The following is a 21711-nucleotide window of genomic DNA, read 5'->3' on the forward strand; positions in this document are numbered from 1 at the left end:
GTTGCAAGTTGCGCTTTTCCCTCTGCTGAAGCTTTATTCGTTCCTCCCTTAGATACCTGCTCAAGTTTATGTCTGGTGTTACCATTAGACTGTAAACCTCTTGAAGGCAGAAACTGTGTCTTCTTTAACTTGGCTTCAATGCCTGACATGGAGCAGGTGCTCAAAGAGGCTGGTGACATCTAAGTTAAAAGAGAATGGATTGATAGCAGTCTTTTATTTTATTTTTTGAGACAGGGTCTCGCTTTGTCACCCAGGCTGGAGTGCAGTAGCATGATAATGGCTCACTGTGGCTTCAGCTTCCTGGGCTCAAGTAATCCTCCTGCCTCAGCCTCCCAAGTAGCTGCAACTACGGGTGGGCTCCACCATGCCTCGCTAATTTTTCTTTATGTGTGTAATGGTGTCTCACTCTGTCACCCAGGCTGGAGTGCAATGGTGTGGTCTCAGCTCACTGCAACCTTTGCCTCCTGGGTTCAAGCAATTGTCCTGCCTCAGCCTCTGGAGTAGCTGGGATTATAGGCCCCCTGCTACTACGCCCGGGGCTTCACCATGTTGCTCAGGCTTGTCTTGAACTCCTGGCCTCGTGATCCACCCGCCTCAGCCTCCCAAAGTGCTGGGATTATAAGCGGAAGTCACTGTGCCTGCCTGGTAACAGTTTTTATGCCAAAGACCCAGGGATTTTAATTGGCTGTTAACTGATTTTAATTGGAGTCATCTGGAGCTAAGAGTGTGCTGTGACTGCTGTTGAGCAGGAGGCATCCTTGATTGTATTAAATCACAGGCTCATCTCCCACAATCCCTCCACTGGCCGCCTCCTGCTCCCCACCAAGCATCCCACAGTGCAGCCTCCCTGACCTTCTTCTACTTCCCCAAATCAAACATGTATTTTCATGCCCCAGAGCCTTTCTTCTCTTTTGCTTATCAAAATCTTACTCATCCTAAAGGCCAGATGTTACCTTTTAAATGCAGGGCTCCCGAATCACCACTCGCTTTTCCCATTTCAAGAACGGATGCTCCCTCTCCTGCCTGTCTATAGTCATGGTTCATATCAGCGTCATCACAGCAGCTGCTATTTGCTAGTTCCTGTTTTGTTCCAGGCTCATGGCATAAAGTAGCTCAGAGCCATCTTCAGCAGCCACTCAAGGCAAATGATAATAATGGCAAATACTTCTATAGCACTCTCTGGGCCAGGCACTATTCCGTGGCTTTACAACGCACTACCCATTAATTCTGTACAGCCACCTTGTATGGTAGGTACCATTATTATTTATTTATTTATATTATTAAAAATAATACCATCAACCAACTCACACCAGATAGGTACCGTTATTATCGCCTATTTACAATTATGGAAGAGGGGCTTACAGAAGTTAAGTGACCTTCATGAGATCACATAGCCAGTGGGGCTGAAAGGCAGTGTGGTTCCAGAGTCCATGCTGTAGACGCTATGGGTAGTTGACTTTGTTGTCAAAGGAGCCGAAGCTCGGAGAGGTTAAGTAATTGTCCAAGGTCATGCATTCAAGTGGCAGATATTGGAGCCAAACCCAAGCCTGCCCGACCCCAGGTCTATGAGCTCCTTACTCTGACCTACCATTCTGTCTAGCAGGAGCTGGCAAACTTTTTTTGTGTAAAGACCAGATTGAAATATTTTAGGTGGCCGGGTGCGGTGGCTCGCGCCTGTAATCCCAGCACTTTGGGAGTCCGAGGCAGGCAGATCGCAAGGTCAAGAGATGGAGACCATCCTGGCCAACATGGTGAAACCCTGTCTCTACTAAAAATACAAAATTTAGCTGGGCGTGGTGGTGCATGCCTGTAGTCCCAGCTATTCAGGAGGCTGAGGCAGGAGAATCGCTTGAACCTGGGAGGCGGAGGTTGCAGTGAGCCGACATTGCACCACTGCACTCCTGCCTGGCGACAGAGTGAGACTCCGTAAAAAAAAAAAAAGAAAAGGTTTTGGGCTTGGTGGGTCATAAAGTGTCTGTTGCAACTTTGTGTTGCAGCAAAAAAACAGTTATAGACAACATGCCAATGAATGAGCCTGACTGTCTTTCAATAAAATGCTACTTATGGACCTTGAAACTTGAATTTCATATAATTTTCACATATCATAAAATGTTTTTCTCCTTTGGATTTTTATCAACCCTTAAAAAAATGTAAAAATCATTCTAAATTTCTGGCCCATACAAAAACACGTGGCAGGCTGGATTCAGCCATGGGGGGCCATAGCCTTACTGTTTGGCATTGCGACATTATAGAATGATTAGACAGGCACGATTTGCCTTTTTGCTCTGTTTTTCCTAGAATAGTTCAGCTCAGGCCCCAAACACGGATACCCAACTGAGAAAACATGAGTCCTTTGGTAAACAAGTTGCGCATTCCCTAGAAAGAAGTTCAGAGACCACGCGTCTTCCCTGAGTGTACCTCTGGGGGTTGCACCCTCAACTCCAAGCAGTTTTTCAGAGTATTTCAACTATTTTGAGAAAAGTAGTGGGAAATGCATTTCCCCATCACTTTAGTTTTGAGCTGAGGTTCTAAGAGTGCTCTGGGCTGTTTCCCGGCTGGCTAGTCTTGTATTTGGCTGTTGAACCTGGCTAAGAACTCTAGACCTGAGGCAACAATTCCTTGATTGTGCTCCTGGGAGCGGAAGAGACCAGTCAAGACAGAATTGCTGGGCCAGAGGAGAGGAAGAGATCACAGTCCCTTCTTGGTCGGCAGTCAGAGGGCAGGACTCATGGCTCAGAGAGGCTTCAGAGCGGCTTCAGAGCTTAATATATTGAAATAATAAAAGGCCTCAGGACTTGGCTATGTTTTGTTTTAATTCAACTATAAAGGGGTTTAATATGCATCAAGCTCAGGAATATAAATACTGCTTAACATTTTCTATTCAAGTGAACTTACGTTTAAAGTTGCAAACCAGCATTTTTGTTTTGGTATAAAGAGGGTCTCGCTATGTTGCCCGGGCTGGTATTAAACTTCTGGCCTCAAGTGATCCTCCCACATCAGCCTCCCAAAGCACTGGGATTACAAGCGTGAGCCATTGTGCCTGGCCAAGCAAACCAGCATCTTGCAACAAACTTTCAGAACAAAATCTGTTTCAAACAGAGATGATCTATGTACAAAAATTCACTGACTTGGCTGGTCATGGTGACTCACATCTGTAATCCCAGCACTTTGGGAGGCCGAGGTGGGCGGATCACGAGTCAAAATCTGAAAAATATTCAGAAGATATATACAAGTGTCTGTTTGTTAGATAGTGAAAACTGGTAATAATTTGGAGTGATAAAGTTTAGAAATGGTTACGCTCTTTTCCCAAAGTTGCTGAAGATTTTTTGAATTGCTTTGCTTTCTCCACAAGAACAAAGCATCTAGCCCCACTTTCCAGTTGGGGAGCCCCCCACCATGGGTTCCCCCATCCTGAGCAGGGCTGGCTTTTGCTGGGATGTCCCTGCTAGGCTGTGAAAGGGCCGTTGAAGGTGCTGGCTAGAGATGGGTTGCTGAGGAGCGTGTGACTTCCTGGCCATCTAATTGTGTTAGATTCATGGTGGAATCAAATTCCTTAACGAATGAATTGGCTGCTTCCAGCACAGGTCCTTTGTGCAAAGCTCCTTGAGGAGGATGACATTTAGATGTATTCTCTATAACTGATAGACCATCCCCAACCGGTGATGGACTCATTTTTTTTTAAAAAAGACAGCTGAGGATTCCATCAGCATTTTGAAGTAAGCTACCTCCATCAAAACCCAGCTAATCCCGAACCTGCAATAATAATAGTTAATAATAGTCATAATTTCCCTTTAGCTTTTTATTATGCTGTATTGTTCCAAAAAGACTTTCTTGCGAAACTAACAAGAGAGCATTTCCAAATGTACAAAGTATTGTAAAAGTACAAATAGCAATGATTGCTGTGTTGTTATCATTTCCACCTGACCCTAATAAGCTCCCAGTGAAGAAGGCAGGGCAGATCTGATTCCATTTTACAAATGAGAAGACCAACCATTTCAGCGGAGTGGTGGTCTCGATGTCAAATGTACATAGAGGTATTTGGGAAACACAGCAGGGACCATCTGATCTGGCAGGGGCAGGGGAATGCCGGGGGTCAAGGAAGCCTTTCCAGAAGGGGTGGGAGTTGGGGTGTGAAGGAAGAGCAGACCTTTCCAGCAAATAGGGTGGCACAGTGCAAGCCAGCGAAGGGTGTCATGGTGGAGAATGGGTGTCTGTTAGCACGGCCGTTATTGAGGCCGAAAGGAAACCAGAATGTCCTACTGGACAGCCCTCAGTTCTCCGGAGGAGGAAATGGGTTAGGATGTGTCTCTCTTGGTCTCTTTGCCAGAGCGGGCAGGAGGGCCCACCCATGTTGCGTTTGCAACGTGAAGCCTCCCTTCCCTCCTCTGACTCCGTGCATGTGAACCACGGACGCCTGTTGAGGGACCTTTTTCTGGGAAAATGGTAGAAAGAAGAAAAAGGGCAAGAGCATCGAGTTATGGAGACCCCAGAGGCCCTGGAAGTGGAGGCTCATTAAGTCCATCTGATTCAAGCCCTGAGAAGAACGGCCTAGAGGGCCACTTAGTGTCACCACCCACGACACTGTATGAAGACGCTCTCGTAACTCTTCCGTATGAAGAGACGTACTTGGGCCACTCTTGCCAGTCAGCCACTTGGGAAATACCACGGAAGACTCACTTTTTTTTCACTCAGAAGCCCTTTTAGAAAGAATTTCTTTCGGAGAAATTCCACTGAAATCAAGCCCATCAGGCTCACATGCTGATGATGTAACCTGTGGCGGCTGGCCCCTGGACACATGTGACCCACTCCGAAGACATCTGTCATGTCCATGTAGGGTATTGCTCTGCCTCAGAACGCAGCTCCTCCCCTACGCCTCCTCCCCCGCCCCTCCTCCCCCAGCTCCATATTTAGGCAACTGCCGAGGCTCCTCCTGTCCTCAAGGCTTATCATCCATCTTTACTGCTGCACCATAATGCAGTGGTTTATGTTTTTGTATTCACTGTGGCAGATAATAAAGGTTCCTCTTTTGGCTTCAGTTTTAATAAGACTATCAAAAACTACTTTACAGTTTGGGAAACTGAGGCCCCGAGAGCTGACTTGATGGATCACTTGGGGTCAGAACTGGTTGGCACAGGAGACTCGCTTGATTGAACGGAGATTTTTTTTTTCCTTACCGACTCTCTAGGTAGCAAAGCTCAGATGGGAGTCCCTCTCTTTCTTTCTCTCTTTTTGTAGCCATGTCTGGGTGTGAAACACACAGAACACCCTTTGCTGGAGAAACCTCTTTGTGCTACTTTAAATTCCCCACTTAGAGTTAATAACTGTTTATCATTATATTTAGTCATTGTTATTTGATGATGTTATTAATAGAGATGACTTACTGCGTGTTTCCTATGTACATATAGTATGTTTATATTATGCACCTGCTAAGAATTTTGCACTCTAGGTACACATAGTACTCTCAACAACCTGTGATCCTGTGATGCAGATATCATATTATTACATTGGCTTTGCAGAGAAAGAAACTGAGGCTTAAGGAGGTTATGAAAATCTTCCAAGTTTGTCACATAGGTAGTCAACTGGGTAGCTCGGATTCAATGCCAGGTTTACCTGACTTTAAAGCCCACGACCTTAACAATTATGCCTTATTAATTTCCTTTTGCAGATATTTACTCAGGATATTTGGCTTTCACCCAGTCAGTTTATTAGAAAGTTTATTTAAACAACCGAAAGGGCTGGTGTGGTCACTCATGCCTGTAATGCCAACACTTTGGGAGGCTGAGGTGAGAGGATCACTTGGGCCCAGGAGTTCGATACTAGCCTCAGCAACATAGTGAGACCTTGTCATTACACAAACTAAACAAAATTAGCTGATCATGGTGGTGAGTGCTCGTAATCCTAGCTACTTGGGAGGCTGAAGTGGGACGATCGGTCACTTGAGCCTGGGAGGTGGAGGCTGCAGTGGGCATGGGAGACAGAGCAAGACTGTCTCAAAAAATAAAGGTGGCCAGTGGCAGGGTGCAGTGGCTCACGCCTATAATCCCAGCACTTTGGGAGGCCAAGGCAGGTGGATCACTTGAGGTCAGGAGTTCAAGACCAGTGTGGGCAACATGGTGAAACCCCGTTTCTACCAAAAATACAAAAATTAGCCGGTGTGATGGTGTGTGCCTGTAGTCCCAGCTACTCAGGAGGCTGAGGCACGAGAATTGCTTGAACCCAGGAGGTGGAGGTTGCAGTGAACTGAGATCACGCCACTGCACTCCAGCCTGAGCAACAGAGCAAAACTCCATTTCAAAAAAGTAAAATAAAATAAAGTAAATAATAAACAAATAAAGGACTAACACATGTACATTTTTCCTGATTCTGGCCCTGCTACATTGGGATCAAATAAAACTTAAGGCCAGGCATGGTAGCTCATGCCTATAATCCTAGCACTTTGGGAGACTGAAGTGGGAGAATTGCCTGAGCTCAGGAGTTCAAGACCAGCCTGAGCAATATAGTGAGACCCCCCCATCTCTATCTATAAAAAATAAAATAATTAAATTTAATAAAAAAATAAAACTTAAAAATGTCTTAAGAGGTCTTGGCTCTGGACTAAGTCACACATGCATGTATTTGAGTTGCCTCTTGGTCTAAGGATCTAAAGTCTACCTCAAGGAGTCCTTCCTCAAAGGTCTGGTATCAGATGGGGTCCAGGATCATCATGCATGAGAGTGACCTGGTGTGAGTCTGCAAAAAGAGTCCAGGTGAACATTTGGCAAAGTAGTCCTTCCGCTATGGATGTTCAGTATTTGGTATTTCAGATAATAGTGAAATGGATGACTTGATGGCTTCCTATAATTCCCAGATGCCAGGTTTTGTGCTAAGTCAGACTCTTCACATTCTGAATCTTTATGATGATCACATGAGAAAGACCTTTTATTATTTTCATTTTTATGAGAAAACCAAGGTTCAAAGAGGTTAAGAAATTTGGCCAAGGTCACTTGGCTTACATATGTTTAAAAACATGTATATGTGAACATCATGTGAATTATTTATTTGGCTAACTCATTTGCAAAGCCTATTAGGTATAACTAAACAACAGAGATGGTGGGTTGACAAGGATAAAAATGTCTTGGAGGCTGGGCGAAGTGGCTCATACCTGTAATCCCAACAGTTTGGGAGGCTGAGGCAGGAGGATCCCCGAGGCCAGGAGTTCATGATCAGCTGTGGCATATACACGCAGTCCAGCTACTCAGGAGGCTGAGGTGGGAGGATCACTTGAGCCCAGGAGGTCCAGCCTCAGTGAGCTGTGATGATACCTCTGCACTCCAGCCTGGATGACAGACTGAGATCCTGTCTCAGAAGAAAAAGAGAGAGAGAGAGAGAGAGAGAGAGAGAGAGAGAGAGAGAGAGAGAGAACAATGTTTTGGAAAAGAATGCCAGGGTTTAGAGAAGTGACTTAAAAATTATGTCTTAGATCAGATTTGTAGGGTTGCTTTGTATTGCCTTGTGTGACATATGTCAGGAGGATCGCCAAGGGTTATAAGCCCAGATTGCAGTAATAACTTTTACTCTGAATTTTGGTCTGAAAGACTTTTCTTCGTCTGGAGCTGGGCTGGCCTTGCGACCTCCTGCCGCAGCAGACACGCTGCCTCCAAGGTGGAGCTCATTGCCTGGAGCTTTCCCTCTGCATTGAATGAGAATTTATTTGGCCTTTTCATGAAATTGAGATTCTGTCCCACTTATGCAGTCCTGTTTAAGTGGCAGGCACTGAATATGGTTGCTTTCAAGCAAGATACTTTGTTTAACCAGGGGCCAGCGGAGTTCTGGATACACAGATGGCCATCCAAAAATGTTAAAAGAAAGAAAGAATGCAATCCTGACAGCATCTCTGAGAAGTGGTGCCTAAATTTATCACAGTCTTGCAGATGTGTAAGCTGAGGAGTAGCATTCAAGCAATGCACTCAAAGCCATGTGTAAGTGATAGTGCCTGATTCCAGACGCAGAGAACTCCAAGGCCAGTCTGCTGCATCTCTTACTAGTTTTTGGAAAAACCACGGCAAATTTTTAGAGTTCTAGTAATTTCTTTTCCCCTCCCACAACACGTATTCCCATAAACCAAGGACCACGTGACTAGTCAGTAAACAAAAGGAAATGCACATAGCAACTGTCGCTCCTAACATTCATGTTTCTTGCAGTTTCCAAGGTGGCTAGATCCATCAGAAGCTGAAGCCGCAGAGAACGCTCTCAGGACCCTTTGCCACTTCTTGAAGCTGAAGCCGACAGACAGCTGTTTGGAAATGTTTCCTTCACACACCAGGTTGCTACTGAGGTCTTTTTCATGTTGCAATCAGAGCAGTTGCTTTTTTTTTTTTTTTTAATCACTTGAGTGCTTTTAGAGATAAAGTCAGCTTCTGCTTCTTGACCGGGAGGCGTCTCCGGTGTGTGTGTTGGGGAAAGACAGATCTAAACTCCCCCAACCGAGGGGAAGAGTGGATTGCACAGGTGGGATTGCATGGCTACACTGAGATTGCCCCACCTTTAATCAGTTTGCCAGTGAGGAAGCCTCCTGTCTACAAAAAAGGCAAGAAAGAAAGACTTCATTCCCTCACTCACCTTCTCTTTCTTTTCCAGTTGAAGACTCGGCTTTGGAGGTTTTCAAAGCAGACGGCGCGTCTCCCTTGGACCGGCAGGGAGAAGTAACATTCTGCAGATCACTGTCAGAGGTCCAGAGGACGCAGACCTGCCTGGCTTGCATTCCCCTTGCTGAATGGCGTGTGCTGCCGCCGCCCACTGAGAACTCCTTTGGGATTCTGACTTGTGAGTAGGACGCGAGGCTGGGAAGATGCTGAGTTCCATCAAGTGCGTGTTGGTGGGCGACTCTGCTGTGGGGAAAACCTCTCTGTTGGTGCGCTTCACCTCCGAGACCTTCCCAGAGGCCTACAAACCCACAGTGTATGAGAACACGGGGGTGGACGTCTTCATGGATGGCATCCAGATCAGCCTGGGCCTCTGGGACACAGCGGGTAATGACGCCTTCAGAAGCATCCGGCCCCTGTCCTACCAGCAGGCGGACGTGGTGCTGATGTGCTACTCTGTGGCCAACCATAACTCGTTCCTGAACTTGAAGAACAAGTGGATTGGTGAAATCAGGAGCAACTTGCCCTGTACTCCGGTGCTGGTGGTGGCCACCCAGACTGACCAGCGGGAGATGGGGCCCCACAGGGCCTCCTGCGTCAATGCCATAGACGGGAAGAGACTGGCCCAGGACGTCAGAGCCAAGGGCTACCTGGAGTGCTCAGCTCTTAGCAACCGGGGGGTGCAGCAGGTGTTTGAGTGTGCTGTCCGAACTGCCGTCAACCAGGCCAGAAGGCGAAACAGAAGGAGACTCTTCTCCATCAATGAGTGCAAGATCTTCTAAACGCCAAGAGACTTCACACAACACTTACGTATGCGCCCCAGAGACTAATGGGGAGCAGGGGAAGCCAGGAAAACTTGGTGTTTTCTCTGGGTACACCCCAAGCAGCATCTCCTTTTGGATACAGTTATTGACAAGGCTTGGCCACTGGATGTTTTCACTAACTACTCTCTACAAGTGAACTCCTTGCCTGGGCCAGTTTGAAAATCCCTTGGGAAGCTGCAATGAATATTCAATCTTTGATTAAAAAAGTGACATAGTCTCCACAATTTTGGACAACGAAGTGAGTTTTTCAAAGAATTCCATATTTAAAGACACATTTTATTTAATAACACAATGTATTGCTTTTGTATATAATTAGTTTTCACACTTGGAAAATCTTTTCCTATATCCTTGAAAACATAAACTGCTCTGTGAGTGAAATAACCGTACGAAGCTCTTCATGTGTTTGTAGTGTTATTATTTTCACCTCAAGTAGAAAGTCTGTTGAAACCACTTGGCTGCTGGATTTAAATGGGTAATCAAATTTAAAAACGACCATAAATGAATCTTTGCAATTTATCTTCTACCTACCTGTTATTCAGAGTTGAATATAAAGTACAGTTCCATAAAATATCCTAATAGTGCCTAATCATTTTAAAGTTATCACTATATTTTTCTGAAATGATAAAACATCGTTTATTTACGACAGTGTCTTTCACTCAATTCCAATTAAACATTCCCCTCTCATTCACCAAGACTGACTGGAACTCCATCTTTCAGTAGAGAATCAGATTGCTCCAAGAAACAGCGACAGAACTTGAAACAGAACAAGCGGGAGAATCTCACCTTCACTTCTGATAGGGTAGCTCCCAGGTGATTGCAGTCTTCTGAAAGGCAGTGGGGTCAAAGTTCCATTAATTTGACAAATTTGTTATATTTAAGGTCTAAACTGAGCTGTTGTGGCAACATAATTTATGAATTACAGGATCTAGTTGGGATTATCGGGAAGGCGTCTACATATATATGTGTATGTAAGGGGGAAAAGGTAGAATTTGCAGCCTTTAAAAGAGAAAAATCAAAATGCCCAGCACAGGAAGAGAAAAGCACTTTGGCAGCTGCTCAGATAACAGAAAATTATCAGGGGAAATACTGAGTAAATAGACACACACATACTCTCACACACAACCTGCTCTCACACGCACACCTCAAACCCCACTCTCTCGAATAGTTTAAAGGCAATGGTGTTGCTCATCTGTGAAAGTTGAGAATACAGGACTACCTAACTTAAGGTAGAGATTGCAAAGGCTGGGCCAGGCACAGTGGCTTACGCCTGTAATCCCAGCACTTTGGGAGGCTGAAGCAGGCAGATCACAAGGTCAGGAGTTTGAGACCAGCCTGGCCAATGTGGTGAAACCACGTCTCTACTAAAAATACCAAAATTAACTGTAGTTCCAGCTACTCGGGAGGCCAAGGCAAAAGAATTGCTTGAACCCAAGAGGCGGAGGTTGCACTGAGCCAGGATTGTGCCATTGCACTCCAGCCTGGGCTAAAGAGCAAGACTGCGTCTCAAAAAGAAATTGTAAAGGCTGGCACCTAGATAGATCCATTAGTGCCCCAATCAAAACTTAGAAACACTCAGAACCACCTTTAGGAAGGTACATCATTGTTTTGGGGTAAAAATGGCTATTACACACAAAAGGTAAGGCGGCTGGCATCGATGACTTTGATTAGAATAGTTATGTTGACATAGCCAAACTACTTTTTCTAGTTCCTTGTGTGGTCAACTCCTTATGCCTATAATCAATATCAAAAACCAAATTTGTGCTCATTCACACATTGCCTTCTCCTTCTCTCTCCAGTAAAAGGCCTGGGACCGGGGTCTTGATCTCTGGTGGGAGGGTTGCCTTGGTTCCCTGGGGCCGACACAGCTGCCTTGACCCAGTCATCTCAGCTCCTCAGGCGGGGCTTGTCCTCGCCTCTGAGCCACCTGCCTCCCTTGACCCGAGAGCCCCTGTCTCTAGTTCTCAGCTCAGGGTGGGGGGCTTGAAAGATGACTGGGCAGGGGAGGGGAAGGGCTCTCATATCCTCTGATATCCCTGGGATCGTCTTCTTCACCCTCAACACACAGATTAAATCACAAATGCAGCCGTTCAGGGCCAGCCTTTGCGTGAGAGGTATTTAACATGTCAGTGGTAATGAATTTCCATTCACTGTCCCCCAGGCTTTTCTTCCTCTCTTGTTGAAGAGAGATGGGGGTGGGTATCTGAAAGAGGGAAGGGCTCTGGTACATGATCCTAAGTGAGGGAAGAGGAGGTGGTTCCACTGTGGCAGCAGAGCAGGAAGGGAAGGCCAGAGAGGGCATGGTCAAATGGCTATTCCGTCACCTGGGCAAGGACACCCAGGTGAGACCTACACCAGTGGGCAGGAGCCAAGCTTAGCAGCTCCTTCTGGGAACCCTTGCACCTGAGACCAGGAATCTATGTGTAAACCCTTTCCAGTGATGGAACGTGGCAGCAATGGAGCCAATAAGTGTCTGCCTTCCTGCTAGACCGCGGTTCTTGAAGGTAGTACTGCCTCCTGGTCTCCTCACTGTCCCCAGGGCTCAGCACAGGGAAGGCGATGGAGCTAAAGTTGTGTTGAACTGAATTAGAGGAAAGGCATTGGGCTTCTGCGCTGCTCAGTGGTTATAAAAGGAAGCAGACCCTCACCCGCCTTGCAGGGGTAAGAAGAAAAATAGGCCACCATGTGGTGTGTTTTCTACATGAGCACATTCTTACTTTTGCCTGCCTAGATGCAGATATGGGTTTTTTTTTTTTTTTTTTTTTTTTAGACAGAGTCTTACTCTGTCGCCAGGTGCCAGGCTGGAGTGCAGTGGCGCAATCTTGGATAGCTGCAATCTCCGCCTCCTGGGTTCAAGCAATTCTCCTGCCTCAGCCTCCCGAGTAGCTGGGACTACAGGCATATACTACATGCCCAGCTAATTTTTTTTGTATTTTTTTTTTTTTTTTTTAGTAGAGACAAGGTTTCACCATGTTGGCCAGGATGGTCTCCATCTCTTGACTTCATGATCCGCCAGCTTCGGCCTCCCAAAGTTCTGGGATTACAGGCATGAGCCACTGCGGCCCTGCCTGCAGATATGGGTTTCTTTTACTTCAAGAGTTGTGGTTCCTTTTTGTAGACTATTGCTTATTGATTCTTAACTATTCCAAGTTAATAGTTAATAGTTAGCTGTCAAGCAACATTAAATATGTTCTTGATGACATTAAAGAGTTAATTTGCATGGAGGGGTAATCCATCCTTGTCTCCATCAGTCTGGGCTGCTACAGTGGAAAACCATAGACCAGAGGGACTTCAACAACAGAAATATATCTCTCACAGTTCTGGAGGCTGGGAAGTCCAAGACCAGGCACAGCATGGTTGGGTTCTGGGGAGACCCCTCTGCCTGGTTTGCAATGGCTGCCTTCTTGCTGTGTTCTCACATGGTAGAGCAAGAGATCATCTTTCTGGGGTTTTGTCTTCTAAGGACACTAATCCCATTCAACCCTCATGACCTAATACCTCCCAAAGTCCTCACCTTCTACTGTCACACTGCAGATTAGGCCTCAACATTTTGAGATTTGTGGGGACACAAACATCCCATTCATAGCAATTCTATTCTGTCTTACTTGACACCCACTAGCTAACTGGGCAGCAGAATCCGGGGCAGTGAGTGACAAGAAAGCTGGAAGTGTCCTGATAGCTAAAGTTCGTTCGGTGCTTCAGATGCGCTGTGCTGGCCACCTTGTTAAGCATTCTTTCGCCACGTGTGTGTAGGCCGAATTACACTGAGTCCCATCTTACATGAGGAAACTGAGGCTTACCATGTTGACGTGACAAGGCCAAGCCCATGCAGCCGGTGAGTGGCTGCCCCGGGAGTCTCAGGCGGGTCTGTGTGGCTCCAAAGCTCTGCTCAGAACCACCCTGCCCCACTTCCTCCCAGAGCAGCTTGACGGAATGGCCTTGCCACATCCGACCTCATGTAGCTTGCAGCCCCACCCTCATCAGTCAAGTAGCCCGTATTTTAAAAAATACATGTTTAAATAAAATATTCCGAGTCTGATCTTTGTCCTCCCCTTTTCTTTCTGGCAATGAGAATGGGACCCATCTGTGTCACACAGCACCATCATTTGCAAAGGTCTTTATTCCAACCCTTGGTATTTAAAGCATAATTCCAAAGGCTGATTGCATGCAAATTGGCAGAGATGAAATTTAATGCTGTAAAAAGCTTGAGAAATGTTCCCTTTTACTTTTTTTAATTAATTTTTTTTTTTTTTATGGAGATAGGGTTTTGCTCCGTCACCCACAATGGAGTGTAATGGTGTGATCATGGCTCACTGCAGCCTCCACTTCCAGAGCTCCAGTGATCCTCCCACCTCAACCTCCCAAGCAGCTGGGACTACAGATGCACGCCACCCCTCTTGGCTAATCTTGAAATTTGTTGTAGAGATGGAGTCTTGCTATGTTGTCCAGGCTGGTTTTGAATTCCTGGGCTCAAGGGATCCTCCTATCTTGGCCTCCTGGAGTGCTGAGATTATAGGTGTGAGCCACTGTGCCCAGCCAATATTCTCTTTCTCTGTGTTTTGTTGTTGTTGTTGTTGCTGTTTCTTTTTTTTTTTGAGGTGGAATTTGGCTTTTGTTGCCCAGGCTGGAGTGCGATGGTGCAATCTTGACTCCTGGGTTCAAGTGATTCTCCTGCCTAAGCATCCCAAGTAGCTGAGATTACAGGCATGTTCCACCATGCCTGGCTAATTTTGTATTTTTAGTAGAAATGAAGTTTCACCATGTTGGTCAGGCTGGTCTTGAACTCCTGACTGCAGGTGATCCACCTGCCTCGGCCTTCCAAAGTGTTGAGATTACAGGCGTGAGCCACCGTGCCTGACCAATATTCTCTCTTTTTCTTGTCTCACTTTTCCGCCCCTCAGGTTTCAGGTATTTCCTTTGAATAAGGGAGTGACAGGGAAGAGGAAAGTCTAGTTCTTTTCTTTCAAGGATTTGGTACTTGGCGGGGGGGACCCTTCACCCAGAATGGGATGTGGTGGAAGGACTTGAGTTGGTGCCTCTGCAGAGTTATGACATAACAGAGGGGACCGGGCATCTGTGAATGTTCGGCCCCAGTGCTGAGAAAGCAATGCTTACAAGTTGAGTGAGATCAGTACCACTCAATAGTAGGGACCTACTCTTCCTGAGACTGCATCTGCCCAGAGAAAGCAAAGAAACATAATCGATGGCTAAGATCTCAAGCAGGTTTTCACAAGAAAAGATGAACTCTGAAAATTATGTGTGCTGTGTAAGTTCATAAAGAGTTCTTGATTAAACCTAAAGGCTACATTAATTTTTTTGGTAGATTCTAAAATGTATCCTAATCTGGAACTCAATACTAATGGTAGATAGAAAGCCATAATGAGGGAGTGGAGAGACCAGACACTTGTCATGTATTTGGGGATCAGAAAATGTGGGTTGTGATCCCACACTTGGCTTTAGTTTCCCTTTCTTAAAACAGAGACACTAATTCCTAGGCTACTCTATAGATGTTGGTATAATACTGATTGTGGGCTGGGCGTTGTGGCCCACTTTGAGAGGCTGAGGCGAGTGGATCACTTGAGATCAGGAGTTCAAGACCAGCTTGACCAACATGCCGAGACCCCGACTTTACTAAAAATACAAAAATTAGGCAGGTGTGGTGGCATGCGCCTGTAGTCCCAGCTACTTTGGAAGACAAGGCAGGAGAATTGCTTGAACCCTTGTGGCAGAGGTTGCAGTGAGCCGAGATTGCAGCACTGCACCCCAGCCTGGGGGATTCAGCAACACTATTATGTCTCCCCCAACAAAAACCAAACCAAAACAAAAACACACGAAATGTCCCAGTTTTACCACGTAATTTTGGTATCATTAAACTTGACCAGCTAAAAATTATATTTTCATTACACTTGCTAATTGAAGATGGTGACAATCATCCTTGTTACACACTGCAGGGAAGTGGTGATGATGAGAGCTTGGCAGTCTTCCTGTGTGAGCTGCCTTTTGTCACTCGTCCCATACTAAAGTCTCAGGTAATTCACATCTCACCCTCCTGACTGCTCTCTGCTTGTTATCCCCACTCTCCATTTCCATTTTCCACATTTCCCTGCCCTCCTCTGGGCCTGGGAGGCTAACCCTGCGGACTGAATCACCCAATCTCTTCCTGCCTGGCTTCCACTTGAGTTCAGCCAATGAGACACTGGCAGGAAATCAGAGCGTAGTGGGAGTGAACAGTTGGGCATTTTTTCCCTATGCCTTTCCGGCTTTGGTGCTACTTATTTGGCAATAGCCGTGAGTCCCTCCGTGGTTCCAGCTTCTACTGGGAGTGTCTTTTCCATGGATCCAGCTTCTACTGGGAGTGTCTTTTCCATGGATCCAGCTTCTACTGGGCCCTAGGATGGTGTTTCCCCACCTCACCCTCAGCCCTATGGGGGGTAGTAGCTTCCTGCTGGTCCTCGTCTTTGGATGTAGCAGCATCTCTGATGTGGTCCCTTGACCCCGACCTCCATAAGTAGTGCTTTCATTCAAGTCTCTTCATTTGCACCACCTGGAATAATAAATTTCATTTCCTGTAGGACTCTGAGGATAGACTCATTAGTCATCTGTATAGTCTGTCATTAAATGATTGCTCAAACCCCTACTGAAGGATATGGGCTGGCAGTCTAGGCAATTGCCTTTTCCTGAGCCTCAAAGCCTAAGAAATACCACTCTTAACATCTGTTTGCTTGGAAGAGAAAGGAAGAGGTTGGTTAATTCTAATCTGAATGAACAAAAGAATAGCTCTGGGATAGCAACATTAAAAAATTGTGGGATTACAGGCACCTGCCACCATGCCTGGCTAATTTTTTTGTGTTTTTTTAGTAGACATGGGCTTTCCCCAGGTTGGCCACGCAGGTCTCGAACTTCTGACCTGGTGATCAGCCTGCCTTGGACTCCCAAAGTGCTGGGATTACAGGCATGAGCCACTGCGCCTGGCCCCTAGTATTGTTTCTCAGCACAAATAGGTAACTTTCAGTATCTCACAGAAGGGATCAACAGAGGGTCAGTCTCTTTGCGTATGTCAAGACAACTCCGTTCGCCTGTTTTTCATTCAGAATCTACTGAGTTCTTTAGGTTCTTTATAGGGTTGATTCAGAGAAAATGGAGGACTCAATGACTAACAGAGCATCTCTCCATAGCTGGACTTCCCATCTTGTTTCCTAATTATTCACTTGTATTTCTATCTCTCCCGTTGCGCTCTGGCCTTAATGTCAAGTTGTGCAATAGCCAACGTTCCCGCTTTCATGGAGTTTCAGGATTTAATTAGGGATAAGGATGTGAACAGTAGTTATAAAAGAAACAGATAAGATCAACGTAGATGGATGATCAGTGCTATGAAGAAAATAAATTAGGAAAAGGGAGAGAGAACATTTAGTAGTTTGGTAGGAGAGCGAGGCCTGAAAGATGTCGACAGACCACATTCAGTGATCTGGTTTTTACACAAACAACCTCATTGAAAAAGAAAGCAGGCCTAGGTTTCTCCCTGTCGCCCTGAGAGGGACACACGTGCTTTTTGCCGTGATCAGTGTTCCATATGGCCCAGTGCCCTCCAGCAGTGACTGCCTTCACTGGGGATGCTAACCCATCTGTCTGCCTGCTGGGAACAACTGAATTAGGTGGTTTCGGGGAATGGATTAGCAAATAGACCAGAATAGAGAATTGGCATGATTCACAGCAGCAGGGTGATGCTGGAGGTTTACATAGGCAAGTGGTTTCTAACGGATTCTGGACAAAAGGAAGGAAATGACTAGAACTCAGGGCCTAGACAGGACTCAAAGCAGAGTGAAGAGCTGGCCTGCAGGGTCCTGCCGAGCGATTCCAGGAATCTGCAGGCTGAGCGTGTATGTTTGCGTCAGCACGGCCTTGAGAAGCAGCGGGGTCGCAGCTCTCTGGAGCCCAGCTGTTGATACAGCCGGACGTCCTCTGCAGCCATGCTTAAATAAGAACATAGTAAGGCGGCAGAATCTGTCTGTAGAACTTTTACACTAACTGAAGCAGATAGGGGTGCAATTCACAAGTGAGTCACCAGCGTTAGCCTAAGGGCAGTTGTTGCATGGTAGGTTTGTTGTCTCAGGGAATTGACTTACTGAGGTGTTGGACTGAAGATATGTTTTAAAAAAGTCTTCAGACAGCCCCAGATAAGTCACTGCACATGTGTACTTCTCAAATACATCTCCTCTTTCTCCCCTTTCTCTTCCTCGTCTTCATCGCTTCTCTCTGCAGCCCGGTACCTGGTACCTCTCTCATCCAACTTCGATTGCTCTAGCATCAAACAGTGCTGTGCCCATGGTAATGCTGAACCACGTTTCGTAAGTGAATCAGTCATCACAGTCATCATCTCCCCACATTAATTCACTTAGTACTTTAAGATTTTCCAAAGTGCTTTTCCTTGTCTTGTTATAATGATTGCCAGCATTTGGTCAGCACTCTAGAGGTTATAAAGTACTTTGTGTACGCTGTGTCCAATGACGTCACAGCAATGCTGTGGGTTATAATTATTCGACTCATTTTGCAGGCAAGGAAGCTAAGGTTCAGGAATGCTGAATGACTCATCTGTGCCCACGTAACTAATGCTTGGCAGAATCAGGATTTGTAATTAGATCTCTCGCTCCAAGCTCCCTTTTTTCCATTCCATGATGCTTTCATCTGAGGCTCAGGATGACCCTGTGAGGTGTTAGTGTGAGAGGTGAGGACCAGGAGGGTGACATGGCTCATGCAGGCCACACACGTGCAGTCACTGCCCAGAAGTGAGGTCTTCCATCCAAGCCTTGGCTGTCGCTGTTTTCATCCTTACTGTCAGAGCATTTGAAAAAAAAAATTGAACCCACTTACTATGTGGTTGCCTGCTAGGCATTCATTGAGTAAACAGATATCGCTGGTATCTCTGTTTAACAAATGGAAAAGTCAGAAAGAAGGAAATAATCCATAAATCCAGGCCTCAAACTGTATTTGCCTTGCTTCTCTGGGTACTGCATGCAAACCCATACAATTTTTATTTTTTCTCTTGTTAATGTAGACCCTTTTATTGGGCTCATACCTAAATCAACACGGCAGAACATTTTCCCCCGCTTCTCTGTTATTTACTGGACTCCCATTTTTTGGAGTTCAAAGGGATCTCAGGGAGGATTTAGCCCAACCTATCATCTTACAGATGAAGAATCTGATTCTCCTCATTGCCCAAGACACACAGATGGCTTTGGGGAAGCTGGGACTTGAGGGCTGGGTTTCGGCTCCCAACGGCGCTCACCTCTTCCTATAGGGCTCAGAACTTCCAACCTCTAACCTGGAGCTTTGGACTCTGTGATTCGTTTCAGGTTTCTGTGATGGAGGTTTAAGGGCTGGCTGGGCACGGTGGCTCATGCCTGTAATCCCAGCATTTTGGGAGGCCGAGGCTGGCAGATCACCTGAGGTCAGGAGTTTGAGACCAGCCTGGCCAACATGATGCAACCCCGGTCTCTACTAAAAATACAAAAGTTAGCTGGATGTGGTGGTGGGTGCCTGCAGTCCCACGTACTTGGGAAACTGAGGCAGGAGAATTGCTTGAACCTGGGAGGTGGAGGTTGCAGCAGTGAGCCAAGATCACACCACTGAGCTTCAGCCTGGGTGACAGAGAAAGATTCCATCTTAAAAAAAAAAAAGGAAAAAGTCATAGACAAAGGCCAGCACGTGAAACCAATAAGAGTAGAGAACAGGAAGACACAGGACCCGCCAGCCAGCCAGCAGCACCACCTGGCTTATTAGCAATAAACTCAACCGCTAGAGCTGAGTCCTGAACAACTCAGGCTGGGGTTTTGTGTGTTCAGGGGCACCCCAGGGAAACTCTCCCACCCTTCTCCCCAAATGCTCCTCAGGAAAATCTGCAATCTAGCCTGGTTGACACAAGTAAAAGAAATCACAAAAGAAAGAGATTCTAGCTGGGCGCAGTGGCTCACACCTATAATCCCAGCACTTTGGGAGGCCGAGGCGGGTGGATCACAAGGTCAAGAGATCGAGACCATCCTGGTCAACATGGTGAAACCCCGTCTCTATTAAAAATACAAAAAATTAGGTGGGCATGGTGGTGCGTGCCTGTAATCCCAGCTACTCAGGAGACTGAGGCAGGAGAATTGCCTGAACCCAGGAGGCGGAGGTTGCAGTGAGCCGAGATTGCACCATTGCACTCCAGCCTGGGTAACAAGAGTGAAACTCCATCTCAAAAAAAAAAGAAAGAAAGAACGGAAGAGATTCTATCAATATTTTTCTGTCTCTCCTAAGAAAATCCACAAATATTGCACATTTATGGTTGAAAAGATTAGAAGAAACAATGAAATAAAAAGATGATAATAAAAATCACTTCAATAACCACTGCTACATTTTTTTAATCTCTACCCTTCCAGACTTTTTCTTATCCACATATGTGTGTATTTTTACAAAACTAGGATCGTATGGTGCAATCTGATTTGCAATCTGCGTTTTTCATTTATTATATTGTGAACAGCTTTCAATGTCAGTATGTTAACGAATATACATACACTTACACTATGTAATGGCAGCATGATAGCCTAGATTTTTTTAAGGAATCTGTAACCATGTTTGTTCATTGCATTTATGGACTTCTAAGATGTGTGTGTGTATGTGTATGCACACACACGTATATACAGACACACATATATGTAGATACATATATACATATGTATAAATCGCCTTGCTCAGATTCGTAGTAATAACCTCAGATATATCCAGCACTATGTACTTTGCATATGTTAATTTTTTTTTTTTTTTTTTGAGATTGAGTCTCGCTCTGTCACCCAGGCTGGAGTGTAGTGGCACGATCTCAGCTCACTGCAACCTCTGCCTCCCGGGTTCAAGCAATTCTCCTGCCTCATTCTCCTTAGTAGGTGGGACTACAGGAACCTGCCACCATGCCTGGCTAATTTTTTTTGTATTTTTAGGAGAGACAGGGTTTTACCATGTTAGCCAGGATGGTCTCAATCTCCTGACCTCGTGATCCACCCACCTCAGCCTCCCAAAGTGCTGAGATTACAGGTGTGAGCCACCGCGCCCGGTGACATATGTTAATTTATTTACATCTTGTAAGCACCCAGGATAAAAGTAAAGTTTTCATACCTACTTTACAGATTGGGAAACTTACTCATGGTTAGTCACTGGCCTATGTGGCAGAGTCAAGATTCAGTCCAAGCAACCTGCTCCCCAGCCTGGCCTCCTGACTGCCACCCTTCCAATAACGGGCCACCTACTTGGTTGCATACTCTAACTCCTTGGTTACATATACCGGGAGGGCCTATAGGGAACACACAAAGAAAAATCTTGGTATGACGGATGTGAAGTCCAGAGGTTTCTTTTCTTCTTCTTCTGTTTTTTTGTTTTGTTTTTTTTGAGACAGAGTCTTGCTCTGTTGCCCAGGCTGGAGTGCAGTGGTGTGACCTTGGCTCACTGCAACCTCTGCCTCCCAAGTTCAAGCGATCCTCCCGTCTTAGCCTTCCGAGTAGCTGGGATTACAGGTGTGCACCACCACGCCCGGCTAATTTTTGTATTTTTAGTAGAGACAGAGTTTTACCATGTTGGCCAGGCTGGTCTCAAACTCCTGACCTCAAGTGTTCCGTCTGTCTCGGCCTCCCAATGTGCTGGGATTACAGGCGTGAGCCACCGATATTTCTTTAACTTCCTTTCAAGTCACCTGCATGTTTCTTCCAGAGTGTGGTGACCATTGGCGGCTCTCCTCTCTCCGGTCTTTGCTGCTCCTTCACCCCCCAGCCCAGGCTCCATCTTTTCCTGCCTTCCTTCTCTGCCCTTCCCACAAGGTTGGGCTCCATGTGAAGGTACTGTGTCAGATCCCCTTTGTCCCCAGAGGAGGCTGAGGCCTTTTGGATGACCCAGAGTAGAACCGCTAGGAAACCAACATGCCTTCCTCTTGGTACTCTTGACACGTCTCAGAAGACAGCTGCTGCGTGTTTTGGGCTCACCTAGTCACTTTCCTCCATTTTACCAGACTTCCCCTCAGGAAGGGAGGGGAGGGGAGGGGCTAAGGGGAGGAAGGAAAGGAGTGGAGAAGTGGGGAAGAAAACCCCCATCCTGCCACAACACAGAGCCTCGGATTTTGCTCTGCTTTGATGCTATGGTCTCCGATTCTCTCTGGTTCTTTCTGAAGTTTGGGGGTGGGGTAGAGAGAACATGTCCTGAGCCTTCAAGCTGTAGCATGGCTTTAAGAGGCTTTAGATGGGGAGCTCTGAAAG

At 46.1% G+C, this 21711-nt stretch overlaps 1 protein-coding gene across 4 annotated transcripts in view; it reads left to right on the forward strand.

Moving 5' to 3' along the window:
* RHOH (ras homolog family member H) overlaps window positions 1-16509 on the forward strand; it is a 53803-nt gene extending 37294 nt beyond the window's left edge. For 2 of the 4 annotated variants that reach the window (XM_010351723.2, XM_003940983.4), the window contains exons 2-3: window positions 8181-8302; window positions 8617-16509. In XM_010351723.2, coding sequence (XP_010350025.1) covers window positions 8828-9403 — 576 coding nt within the window. In that variant the 5' untranslated portion in view covers window positions 8181-8302; window positions 8617-8827 and the 3' untranslated portion in view covers window positions 9404-16509. The remainder of the gene's footprint in view (window positions 1-8180; window positions 8303-8616) is intronic. The other 2 variants (XM_074396037.1, XM_074396038.1) reach the window with 1 other exon arrangement.
* The last annotated feature ends 5202 nt before the right edge of the window (window positions 16510-21711 follow it).

Source organism: Saimiri boliviensis, chromosome 3 (genome assembly GCF_048565385.1).
Source record: "Saimiri boliviensis isolate mSaiBol1 chromosome 3, mSaiBol1.pri, whole genome shotgun sequence".
Classification (NCBI taxonomy): domain Eukaryota; kingdom Metazoa; phylum Chordata; class Mammalia; order Primates; family Cebidae; genus Saimiri; species Saimiri boliviensis.